At 35.1% G+C, this 14,028-nt stretch overlaps 1 protein-coding gene across 1 annotated transcript in view; it reads right to left on the reverse strand.

Moving 5' to 3' along the window:
* Window positions 1–2,946, reverse strand: part of LOC145664840 (uncharacterized) — a 53,494-nt gene extending 50,548 nt beyond the window's left edge. Inside the window, exon 1 of the mRNA XM_081731849.1 lies at window positions 2,850–2,946. Within this exon, the coding sequence (XP_081587975.1) occupies window positions 2,850–2,920 (71 nt within the window). The 5' untranslated portion in view covers window positions 2,921–2,946. The remainder of the gene's footprint in view (window positions 1–2,849) is intronic.
* Window positions 2,947–14,028: the final 11,082 nt, after the last annotated feature.

Raw genomic sequence — 14,028 nt, forward strand, 5'->3', positions numbered from 1 at the left:
GAGTTTAAAGCGCCTTGGATTACACTTTAAACTGTGCACCCCACGCCTCATATAGCTCAGTGATGAAAAAGAACACGAACACGAAAAAGAACATTAACCCATAATGCTCCCCGATTCCTCGTGAGGTTAACAGAACCCATCAATATGGCGAGTTGGAAAGTATGTGAATTAAGAAGTAGCAACATCCGGTGAAAAATGCCGTACCAAAGGTTATCTGTCCAACTACAGTCTATTAGAGGTTGTAATCCTGGAGAGAGTATTATTTGCTCTCAAAAATGTTTCTTTAAAAATATGTTACTCTCTCTATCTCTATGGCCTATGGAACGCGGAGGGTTAATGTCGCACTAGGAAATTCTCACCATTAATTTCTGTCCTTAGCCAATTGGATCCAGTTTCTACTTTGTATTCCTATTTATGGAAGATCCATCTTAATATTGTCCTTTCATCTGTCCTTTTCCGATTGGATTTCCAGTTAAAACTTTGAAAGCTTTCGTACTTTCTTCCATCGTGGGTACATGACCTGTTCACCTGAGCCACCTAGACTTGATGACCCTAACAATGTTTGATAATCGGTATAAATTACGCAGTTCCTCGTCATGAAGTTTCCGCCATTCCTTTTCCTCTTGGGTAGGCCGTATTATGCTCTCGAAGAAACAAGGAAAGAGAAGTGCTGAATTGAAGTAAAATTAAATTTTTAACATGACAAGGTTTGTACCATATACGCTAATGTGACGAAGATTAGTGGAAGTATACAGCATTACTATGAAAGAATTGGTGGAAAGGGAATGTGGGAGAGAACGGGGGAACCTAGACACATCCCACTGGCATTTGCTGTCCACACGCTTTACCATTGAGCCACCGCGCCCCAGAAATATTATAGTTTGCTGTACTCAGTTATCTGCTGAATTTAAAATGTATTTTATTTGTACTTTGTTTTAAGTGGAAAAACGAATTTGTCCTAATTGCTTTCACTGTCTGGTATCTCAAGCTAACTCTGTTTAATGAATGAATACTACAAATCAGACAAACAAAAAGAATGTAAACATTAGTGATTCACTAGTTACTGGTATATGGAATAAATCATGCGCTGGCACCCAGAAATGTTTGCCGGAGGAGTCCAAAGTAATTTTAGGGGGGATCCAATACATCTATTTACCACTGAACCCGGCCAATACTGCCCACCTATTCTCAGAAAAAATGATGGAACAAAATTATAGATTTTTAAGAAAACAAAGAGTACAGATGAGGCGTAAAATCAAATATTTTACTTATATTAGTAATTTCTTTATTAAACACGTATAGTTCTGTTAAGTAGGTCTACAAATGTTAGTCGAGTTACGAAATTCTGGAGGGGACAGGACCTGACGAACCCCCCATGGGCACAAATAACTTTGCTTAAAACTTAACACAAGAATAAAAATAATATTTTTGCTTACACTTATAAACAGAAAGTATTACTAATCTTTCCCGCTGATCTAGTACCTAGTGCGTGCGTTTTTAGCCTAGTGCGTGATCTATCGTTATTAATATTTTAATTATAGTGTTTGTTCAGCGTTCGTTTTTAGCATCAAAGTTATATGACAAATGGGCCTAGAGTTTAACATAAAACCCGAAGCACCATTTTAAATGTTTTCCCGCCGAAAATTGAACCATGGACTATGTGGCTAAATTGAAGACAAGGACAAAAAAAAAATCTATCAATGTAGAAACTAGAATGTTCTATGTTATTTTATATTGACCACGCACTGTTACAACTCACAATCAACTGAAGCCAGTGTTCATATATGGAGCAGTTCATGTGAAATGGCTTCAGTCAAACAAACTTAGTCAAGTAAGAAAAACATATCTGTTTTGAAACTTAAAATCAAAATAAACCATTTTTTTTGTGTAGATAAAAATTACATTAATCGAATGCTGTATAAGAAAAGCATTTTTATGCTCATTCCCATGGCAAAAAAAAGAGAAAAGAAAAAGAAAAAAAGAAAATAATTTGCGATATGGACTGAAGCCCTTCTTGCATGTAAATTGTGGCCGAAGTTCTGTATGCATGTAATTTTATTTAATTATTATTTTCTCCTCGCTTCTTTAGCACAAAACTGTGTTAAGACGTTTTTTTTTTTTTTTTTTTTTTTTTTTTGCCAGGTTCCAGATGTTGCAGGTCTACCAATCGAATGGAACGAAAACAATAATTATTGCCTCTAACATCTACAGCAAATATAAATCTTATGCAGAAAGGACTTCAGTCCTGATTCAAGCCCATGCTGCATAGAATAATCAAAGTTAACATCTGTTTATAAAATGTTCGACAAATGAAACCGAAGTTCTTTGTGCATAGAAACATGTGTACCCCATTGGAACAAAAATCCGATTTTTTTTTCGCCATTTCGCCATATTGGTGACTGAAGCCCTTTTAACATGAACGAATTCATATGTGATACGGGTGGTGCATAAACACTTTGGCTCTATCAACAGTGTTTTGTCTCTCTGGGCATGAGATAGGCGCTTCTTACTTAATTCTTAGAATTCCACAGTCGCCTAACGACGCTAGATCAACACTAAAAATTCTGAACACTCAAAGTGCCATGTCGGAAGATAATTGAACGCCGTACTATACACACACAAAGGTTATCACTCAGATAAACAAAGGCAGAATACCTATAGAATATCTAAATCAACGGAATATTTCTTTCACGATGCAAGAACCATAATATTAAAAGCTTAAAAGTATATTAATACAACCAAAAATAAAAAGGAAACAAATGAAGAACGGAAATCGCAAAGTAGCTAAAATTTACGTACATTTTAGGCATTTTACTAAATTTTATCGCCTTAATTAACAAAAAGCTTACCTAGGCTGATCGGATTGAAGAATTTTTGGGTTTCTTGAGCTCCGTTCTCTGCTAGCTGTCAGTGTCCTCATCTTGAATAACAATCTTCGATGCAGCACACTAGAACAAAATGGCGATTCACTTCCGCTCATTCGTTTTATACCTCCATAAAGGCGTATGAACAGTGTTGCCAATAGATGCCTTGAAAAAGTAGCTATGACTAACAAAATCAAGCTGAAAATATCTGAACATACGTATCTAAACTTATAGCCAATAGAATTAAAGAAGGAAAGCAAGCAAAACACTTCAGAACTTTAGAGGACAAACTACCCTAGTATTCCGAAACCAAACACTTTTATCGTTCACATTTAAAATATTTAAATTGTGTTTATCCGTCTTTCAAGAGAAATACTAAACTTCCTTAAGTTTTTTCCTTTGTTTCCAATTCTTGTAGCAATACTATATATTTTGGTGTTATTATTATTGGTGTTATTATAGCACACCAGTAGAAGTAGAACTCAAGGCAAAACCACACACACTAACACAAATCATATAACACTACCTAATCCTCAACTATTCTGGTGGAAAAAACTTACACTACGGTGGGATCTGACAAATTCCAATTCTTTATTTCACGAATATTGAATTTTTTGCACTTTTTTCAAAAATATCCAATGTTGAGTAATGTCTTTGATCTTTAGTTCTTGTTTTGGTATTTTCAACGGAGTCGCAATATCATACACATTCCTACATATATTTGTAAAGTTACATGTATTTAGTTTAAAAAAATGTAGTTTCATTGGTGTTTAAAGATGTTCTAGCCGAAGAAGGTAACGCGTTCTCTAAGGCCACTAGTATCTGTTGTGTCGTTTTAAGAGTTCTATGTATAAAACACCAAATTTATAATTGCAAGAGCGATAAATATATTATATATTGTATAAATCACGTTTAATATTCTCGACGTTCAAGAAAAAAAAAGTAAAATTTATAGTACGTTTTGGTATACCAGATCCCAAGTAACTTGTATTGCAAAACGTCAGAGTACTTACTTTTGTTTCCATTAAAACAATGCAAAAATGATGAAAAAGTCTGGAAACTTTGGAAATGTGGTTGTGGAGAAGAATGGAGAGAATTAGCTGGGTCTAACGGAAAGCGAATGAGAGGATATTAGAAATGGTGGATCAGGAAAGAATATTTTAGATATTATTAAGAAGAGGAAGAGAAACTGGTTGGGACATTCGCTAAGTAGGAATTGTATCATGAGGGACGACTAGTATGTCGGTAGGAGAGTATGTTGGTAGGAAAGAAAGGGAAAGGGCGAAAGAGAATACAGTTGACGAACGATATCAAAACAGAAAAATCGTACGTCAAGGCGAAGAGGTTAGCGGAACATCGTGGAACATGGAAGCTTCTCAGCTGGGGCAAGTGACCTGCCAATAATGGCAGAATACCTATGATGATGATGAATACAATGATAGGGCAGGCCAAACTATGAGGTTATACGAAACCAGGATCATAAATTACTAACTTTAAATTTGAAGATAAACATGAAAATTGGGGGTCTGTGAGATGCCAAAAGAGTAGTTAAGGGTTAACAATGACTGATGCCTTGGCGAAAATGATACAAGTAAAATGGAACCTATACTATATACTGTGGTGTGATAATGCTCCTACAAGCACAAGAAATAGAAAAATTCCAATCCATATTTCGTTTTAACTTACATTTAAAAAAAAAAGAAGTGATTGAAAGATTTTTAAGTACTGCTAAGAACGAATGACTAGAAATTTGCAATTACGGATGAATAATTGGCTAAAATTATAGACAATAATTAAACCATATTTTTCTAACTAAATATGGTGTGAAAATAGCTGAGGTGGCAATATTGCGTATGCACACAACGAGTGTTGACTACCAAAGTCGTTGCACAACTTTCTTCTTCCACAATTTCAACTCTTCATGATTTCAAAGAAGAAAAATCAAACAGATATAGTCACAAATTTCAATAATAATAAAATAATAAGACAATTCTTTAAAACTAGGAATTATTTATTTAAATGCAATTTTAAATGAATATTGTTTCAGAACTCTTTACTACAATGACGTATAGTTGATTAGAGTTGGCCAATCAGAAGCTTCTTACGTTGATGTTCAATCTACAGAGAAAAATAATCTATCAGCTCAACATCCAATGATTTTGTCCATTAGGTTAAGAAAGATGGATGATAAGCACTTTCGATCTTAGGGGTATTTAAATTAACGAAGTCCTGTGTCCTACAGAAAATAAAAGTTATTTTAAAAAATCATTTCTTCCTAAGTTTTTAAGGCTGAAATTTTACTCTAAACAGCTGAAACTTTCAGAAATGAAAAAAAAATATAGCAATTTACTAGAAAATGCCGGGTTTTGTGCAGAAACATGCGACTAAAATGCTTGCAAGCAATTCTTTATTTCGTGGAAAGTAATAATGCTTGAATGTTATAAATGAAAATGATACATCTTTAGTTTTCTTTCTACATTGACTGAAAGGCATTCTTGGAGTAGGTTTGCAAGTAGATAATTCACAAAAAGCACTCAAAATTACTTTTTCAAATTAAAGAGTATGCAAAATTCATTTTTGGTTGGTACTTTAAATTTCAAAATGGTCATGTCGTTCCCAAATGACACTCGGATTTAACGTAAATTTACAGCCTGTCGTTCCATAACTACAGTAGGATTGAAAGCGTCAAGCCAAGTGAATGATGATGGAAGAGTTGAGATGATTTTTTAGTTTAGCGTCCCCTTCAGCAGCGAGGCTATATGAGACGTAAACCGACTGATTAACGTGGAATCCGAACCAAATGAGCTCCCGCCGGAAATCGAACCCGGGTTACCCACGACAAAGGCGCATACGGTAACCGCTTAGCCACGAGAGAGCTGATGATGATGGAAGGATTGGTGGGCTGAAAATGTGGGAGGAAACGGGAGTACCTCGAGAAAACCCACGGATACGATGTTGTCCACCACAAATTTACTTGGTTGGAGATCGAACCAAGGACACCAGAGATAAGCGATCTACTACTGAGCTTCCTTTTCTCCTCCATCTACAGAGAACGACATCAACTGTAAGAAGACATTTTTTTCTTAATAAAATATTGAATCTACTTCTTAACTTCCTTTATTCCTCGAAATAGCAAATTATCAAAATGTATGATGTTTTATTAATCATAGTAATAGAATTATTGCTTAGTAAGTTAAAGGATTTTCTAGATTGAGCAAGACAAAATGTAAATGAAAAACGGTTTCCTTTTTTTTTTTTTTTTTTTTTTTTGCAAAGAGTAAAGAAATTTACTTTAAATAGTTTACGAAATACTCTCACATATCTCTTATGAAAAAAGCAGCTTTAAGGAACGTTGCGAAGAGTCCCTGTTTTTCGGCCATGTGAATTTGCGATGATTCGTCTGTGTGTGTTTTCCAGAGGTTCTCTTGTTTCGTCACACATTCTCTTTTCGCCAAATATTTCACAATCACCCAGTATCATCGGCCATTTGTCTCCTTTAGCCTAAAGGGCATAATCGTGCGTATGACGTTAAACAAGACATTTCGTTCCGTTATTCATCGTACAAAAACTATAACATCAAGGCATAATGTATATAACTAGAGCGCTTACGCATTAATCATTGTTAACACTTAACTACTCTGGAGGGGTCTCATAGACCCGCGTCGTCATTTGATTCTCTCTAAATTTAAAAAGTAGTTAATAGATGATGCTGGTTTCTTGTATTCTCTCATTTTTTGTGGTGAACTATCATTGTAATTATATAAACAATAACAAGTACTCTAACTTTTTGTAATATGAGTTACTTGGGGTCTGAGATACCCCATCAGAGTTTATATTTTGCCGCATGTTATGTTAAATCCAAATGAGGACATATTTAGGAATAAACGGAAGAGGAATGTAATCTAGATTTAGGAAAAATTCGATAAAGCTAAACAAGCAATTAGTTTTTACTCTGAAGATTATAACTTTCAAATGACTTCATAAGTATACTGTATAAAGATTTTAGTAAAATTACAATGAACCACTGTCAAAATTACTGTCATTTTAATATTATATTACAGTGATGCATAAACCCTACACAAAAGGTTTACATATCTTTTGACATTGGTCCTGGATAGAACCATGTCTGTGGACTTCTTCGGAGATCATTCATTTTCTGAAACGTTCTTTTCTTTCCAGGGTTTCTTTTGTCATGCAATTCTCATCCATTTCCACTTGATCAAGGGAGATGATTATTAACTTAAGATCTTTTTCAGCATTCATACACAAAATGTTAAAAAAAACTGTGGAAAAAAACAAAATAGAAGTTTAGTGCTGTATAATGTACCAAAAATAACACCACCATAGGTTTGTAATAAGGTCGAGGAAAATGTTATAGGACCTGTTATATCGTCTTGATAACCATACCTTGTCACACCTCATTCTCATAAGATTTATTCTAACGCGTTAAATGGGATGCTTACTATAAGTACACGCATCATTATTAGGAAACATTAAACAACAATAGATACTAAATAAAAGTGTATATTTTTTATGTATTATAGTAGATTCAGCTATAATACATAAAATATATTTCAGCAGATTAAAAACTTAATTGGCAGCGAAGATAAACTTATTAGCTGTTTCAATCGAATCACCATGTACACTCGCGAAAGAATTAAGTCAGCCGTGCAAGCTACATCAGAAGCGGGAAAATATTCCCAACTCTATTCACCTGAGTTACCTTCTTCGGGAGACCTGTTGCTTTCTGCTTTCACGTGAAGTTTGTAAGCGGGCGACTCTCAAACAAATTTAGTGTCTGCTGAAAAACCATGTTCCTTTTGATAGTAAGCTTAGTGCTTTCAGACAAAGAGGAAAAGAAAAAGCAATACCTGCATTTGTTATTGAGGAGAAAGATAAATAATTCATGCATAGAAGTTTACTTGAAGCGCCAGAGTTCTTATTATAATTAATTTAGATACCGACATACTCATGATTTACTCACAAGTTAATTGAGGTGTAAACAGTGAAAAGTGATTTTGGAAATGCAAGACTGTTAATGATCTAATTCTATGAAATGAAATGGAATTTTTAACAACACAGGATTATGTTATGAAGGCTAATGGAAACGGCTGATGAGTGAAGAAAATGAATGGTGAAATAAACTGTGGAATTGTGTGGAAGGAAATATCGAACTCTTAGAAACCAACGAACACAATGATGTCCAACACACACTTACATGTCATAGCCTGGAATCAAACCTATAATCTTAAAACCAGAGGCGAGTGCAATATCATTGAGCCACCATATCCCAATTATGACAGGAAAATTGCGCTCCCGATTACGACATCAATTGGTTGGTTGGTGACCTGATTTGGAGTTGAGTCTCCCATTCAGCGCCAAGGGTATTTAAGATGTATACCAAATATTAACGTAGGATTCGAACCAGATAAGTTCCTACCGGAAATCGATCCCGGGTCTCCCCCTTGTCTGAAATGACCCCATGCCGTAAGCGTCGTTCGACCACCGATAGGCAACTAGCGACATCTTGCCAAAAATTGGCTGCCCCGCAGCGATGATCCGCGGTGGTCCCATTTCCGTTTTGAACATTATACCACCAGCGGCCCACTAGTGACGAAACGCCAATAAACCACAAAATTACTTCCTCAAAATCTGTTAAACCGCCTATATGCGTAATTTGTTTACATTAATGTGACTCTGAAAAATACTTTTAAAAAGTCAAGAAAAGTACCCCGCGATGGGCATGAACCACCAACCTTATGTTTACTAGGCGAGTGCTCTTCCGACTTGGCCACGGAGGCGATGGAGAAAACGTCGCTTGTAGAGGGATAAATCGTTGGTGTCTTTATAATTTGGCTAATCAGAGTGCTCCTTTAACCGTGTATATTCGACGATAACCGTTTGGGATAAGATAAAATGTACACGCCTTGTAATTTTATAACAAAATGACACGCGTCTATTTACTTTATTTCATGGTTCTCCGATATTCACTTTCAAATGATGGGTGACAGTTGCCATCTAAATTCATATTATTACACGCACTCATCTCAAGATTTTTCACTTCATGATGTAGAGGCAGGGGTTACTCTTGACCCCTGGAGCTCACTTTAGGAACAATTCGACAGGAAAAAAATAATATATAATAATAACCGGATGCACATGACTGCGATAGTTCGTGTTGGAACCTTCGCGATTCTCTGCGAGGAATCGAAGGAGCGCGGAGCAAAATGAAGTCCTCACTGCTATGCGGTGGTAAGTTCAACACCCCGACACTAGATATATCTTTCGATTCGACGAAACCCTCGGCAGTCCTTCGACCCGTCGCTATATCGACGATCGACATTTACCGGCAAATGGGCCATTAGGTGTTGACGACGTGTACGGCATGGTGGAGTGCGCTAACTATATAGTTACGACGGATTTCCCACCGGTCACGGCTTAAACTTCGTGATTTATGCTAGTCTTGCTCACGAAATGAGATTTCGGATTCTCTCGTTTCCTAAAAGTATCGTAAAAATTCAATTTCGTTTCCAAAAAGGATTACCTATTTCTATTGGACGCGGTCGTTTTGTCTCGTTTCATCGGCAACACTAATTTCTGCACACAGTAACACACACAAAGGTAAATAACATCTGTGTGAGTTTTCAATATTATGGTGTTGCGTTTACTCGTGATCCATTTAAATTAAAAGATCATAGTTGTAGCATCTCATACTATCGTAATTGTGTATAGGTTAAATATCTTTGTCATCTATGGCGTAATTGCCGCTCGTGAAATTTTCACCAATACTGTTTCAAGCGTTTAAGTCAACTTGTTTCATTATTCTTTTTGTTTGTCAAAGGGAAAGTTCGGACTACAAATTCTTTATAAGAAAGATTAGGTGAAGGAGGAATCATGCTGTCTCGAAGGTGGTAGTAGAAAAAAACCTTATTTAACAGGGCTAAGAAGGAAGATTTCGTAGTGCTGCCCACAGGACTTTTTAATTTACAACATTTAAGATGAAGAATGTCTCAAGACATCTTCATCTTCTATTAAATAATCAAGTATCAGATCTGATATAAAACACTACAACAAATCTGTTGATTCAAATCGTTGCGAAACAAAATATTTCATCCAATGTGTGTTCCTGGGAGAACTTGACCGAAAAGAATTAACGGTTTTTGTCAGGATAGATATTTTCAGTAAGGTTTTTCTTGGAGTTTCCTCATTCACACCAGGCAAATGCCGGGATGCTATCTAACATACAGATGCAAGCCGTTTCGTTTCTTTTCCCTCTCCGGGAATGTATGATGGCTGAGGGATATCATCCTTCATATGTGAAGGGCTTAAGGTCATAGCTGCCGCAATCACCAGAAGTATATATAAATAAATAAATAATCCATTATGTAGCAATACTTAGTGTTTGGCTGAATCGTTAACTGCTGCTCCATCTTGCTGGTTGAAGTTGAGATTGGTTTGTAATGTTGCCACGTTGTAGAGCAAACATGTAAAGTAGAATGGTTAGGATATGCACCTTCGGTGCGAAAGACCCGGATTCGAAACTCAGTGGGAGCTTATGGTTCGGATTTCATGTTAAGCTGTAGGCTAATGTTAAGCTAAAATTATAATAAATTTTTATGTTTATTGAAGATTGTTTTGTTCCTGACTAATATTAGTTTGAAGATATAAAGTGTTCACGAGCGAAATAAATAAATAAATAAATAAAAATAAAAATAATAAAAAAAGACATCCTAAGCACTTGGAAACGCCATGATAGACTGAAATATTTTATTTTGTTCTTTTTGTTTAATATGTGTAATTATATGTCTCCTTCTTTTTCTAAGTGAACTAGAGGAAATATTCTGAACAATTTTGAAACACTCAACACTAAGGCGTAGATAAATAGGCGATTTTATTTCGTTATCTTTATGAAATGTGTGATATAGTGTATATTTTTCTTTCTTTCTTCTTACGATATATGAAAATTAACATTCCAGTTATTCTTATATGAAATTAGAAAATGAACATTGAGAAGAGTTGTAGGTTTTCAAACTGTTAATTAAAAAGAGTAAATAAATAAACTATTTTATTTTGTCCTATCCCTGAAATAAGTATATCGTTTTCTTTCTTCTTTTCTTCATGGTGGACTTCAAGACTCTTTATCTAGTCGATCGCCAGTAGTTCGCCTGAAGAGAAAACGTTGCACAGCAGAGAGGATTCAACACGTACCAATACACCTTTTGAACAGGATTGAACGTGTATTTTTTCCCTTTAGTGGTTTCATGAAAAAAATATACCGTATTTCTTCGAATATAAGGGGCCATCGAATCCAAGGCGCATCTAAATTTTGGACGTCTAAAAGATGACAAAAAGGTACGCCTTACATTCGAAGAAATACGGTATATTCTTTCCCCTCTGTACAGGCGCGTCGAGTACGTGGGTGCTCTGGGGCTCCAGCATCCACAAGATTTTTAGCTTAATTGAAACAAAATAAATATTTCTCATCTTCTATTATCAAAAAATAATAAGCAATTAAAACATTGAGATCGATGTTAAAATGTTTAACTTCTAAAACATAATTGTGATATTTTCCATAAGTAGAAGCTTTGCTTTGTATATAATTAAATACACACTAGTTATTTGCTGAGCAAAACCATAAATTTATTGTTACAGTTTCAGATGTATATAAGATTGTACAGTTATCCGAGAACCCCGAGAAAACCCACGCACACGGTGTTTGTCCACCACAAAGTTCACTTGGCGGGAGCAGGGTTTGAACCCGAGACCCCTAGCACCAGAGGTGAACGCTCTACCACTGAGCCACCGCGGCCCCCTTTTTACTGTTAGAGGTATGTGTGTTACTGTTAGTAGTATGTGTGTCACTGATGTGTTACAGTTTGTAGTATGTTCGTTACTGTTAGAAGTATGTGTGATACTGTTAGTAATATGGGTTTACTGTAAAAAGTTTGTGTCGCTGATATATATATTTGTGTTACTGTTAGAATTATGTGTGTTTGTGTTACAAGTATGTGCGTGTCTCTGTTATATGTATATGTGTTGCTGTTAGAAGTATTGCTTTACTCTCAAAAGTACGTGTGTCTCTGTTAGAAGTAAATATCGCACTGCTAGAAGTATGTGTATTACTGATAGTAATATGGGCATTACCGCTAGAAGTATGTGTATTACTGTTATAAATATGTGTGCCAAAATTAGTAGTATGTGTGTCACTTTAAGAACTATGTGTGTTACTGGTACAAGTACGTGTGCAAATGCTAGGAGTATGTGTGCTACAGTTAGATGTGTGTCACGGTTAGTATTGTTATGTCACTGCTAGAAGTAGGTATGTTACTCTTAGAAGTAAGACTATCACTGTTAGTAGTATGTTTTTTACTATTAGAGATTTGATTGTCACTTATAGAAGTATGTTTGTCAGTGTTAAAGGTATGTGTGTAACTGTTAGAAGTATATGTTTCACTTTTAGAAGTATGTGTCCAGTAGCTATTTCAGAAAAAATGTTCCGGGGGGCACACTTGGTATTCCGGGGGTGCAATGCTGATACTATTCTAATCATTATTGTAATATAAATGTAGTATTTTGGTCTCCTCTGGGGGAACTCTCAGAGCTCCGGAGGGCAGTGCCCCAAAAACATTTCTGGAAGAAACACTGTATGTGTCACTGTTAGAATATGTGTGTCAGTGTAGTAGTATGTTTATCACTGTTAGAAATATGTATGTTACTGTTCCAAGTATGTGTGTCACTGTTAAAGATATGTGGGTTACTTTTAGAAGTGTGTGTATTAGTGTTAGTAATTTTCCTTTACTGTTACAAGGATGTTTTTTACTGTTAGAAGTATGTACAGCACTGTTAGAAATTTGTATGCTACTATTGGAAGTATGCGTATCACTGTTAGATGTATGTGTTTTACTGGTAAAAGTATATGTGCCACAGAAACTTATATGTGTGTCACTGTTTGAGGTATTAATGTCACTGATAGAAGTATGTGTGTTACTGTTGGAAGTACGTGTGTTATTGTTAGTAGTATGTATGTCACTGTAAGAACTGTTTGTGTGTGCGTGTGCTTAAAAAGTATGTGTTTTATTGTAGCTAATATGTAAATTTTTGTCAAAAGTATGTTAGATGTACGTTTGTCACTTTTAGTAGTATGTGTCACTGTATGAAGTATGTGTATTTTAGTTTTGCTTTACTGTTAGAATTATCTGTGTTACTGTTAGAAGTATGAGCGTTACTTCAGGAGTACGATTACTACTGTTATAATTATGTGTTACTATTAGTAATAATGACGTCAATGTAAGAAGTATATGTGTTACTTCTGTTAGTAGTGTGTGTATTACTGTAAGAAGTATGTGTGTCACTGTTAAATGTATGTGTGTCAGTGTTAGAAGTATATGTTTCACTCTTAGAAGTACGTATGTGTGTTACCGTAAGAAGTATGTTGTATTGTATTTATTTCGTCCTTTTTTCATACATTTAACACTGTAATACAATGCATATGAAGTGGACACGTCATTTATATATGAATACAAAAGTAAAAGAAACAATAATAGTGAAAATTACACACACTAGGTTAATAATTAAGCCTTACTTCTTACATCTTATTACGCTGTACATTTTACATGACATCATTGTTAAAAATAAATTTAGCAATTATTGCTTGCAGTGTATTTAGAAATCTCCAACAAATATCTAATGCTAAAAGCGAGTAATGACATTGATTTACTGTACATCATGTAACATTTCTATTCACTTAGCAGTTCATGTATTCCTCTACCGAGTAAAAGCAATGTTGTAATAAATATTTCTATAGTTCTTTTTTAAATTTAGCAACAGAGTCCTGAGTTTTTATTTCTTTCGGAAGTTTATTGTAAAGCATGATACCAGCGTATTTACACCCTTTTTCATATAATACTGTTCTGTGTTCTACAATAGAAAAGTTTTGTTTGTTAATACAAATATGTGTGTTACTATTATAAATATATACGTTATTGTTAGTAGTGCGTGTGTCACTGTAACAAGTATGTGTGTCACTTTGGGATGGGTGGGTGAGTTACTGTTAGAAGTATGTGTGTTACTGTGAGTAATATTTGCCTTACTGTTAGAAGTATATATGTTACTGTTAGCAATATGCGCGTAACTGTTAGAAGTGTGTGTATTAGTTTGAGAAGTA

The sequence above is a fragment of the Thermobia domestica genome, chromosome 11 (assembly GCF_964235325.1).
Source record: "Thermobia domestica chromosome 11, izTheDome1.hap1.1, whole genome shotgun sequence".
Taxonomy (NCBI): domain Eukaryota; kingdom Metazoa; phylum Arthropoda; class Insecta; order Zygentoma; family Lepismatidae; genus Thermobia; species Thermobia domestica.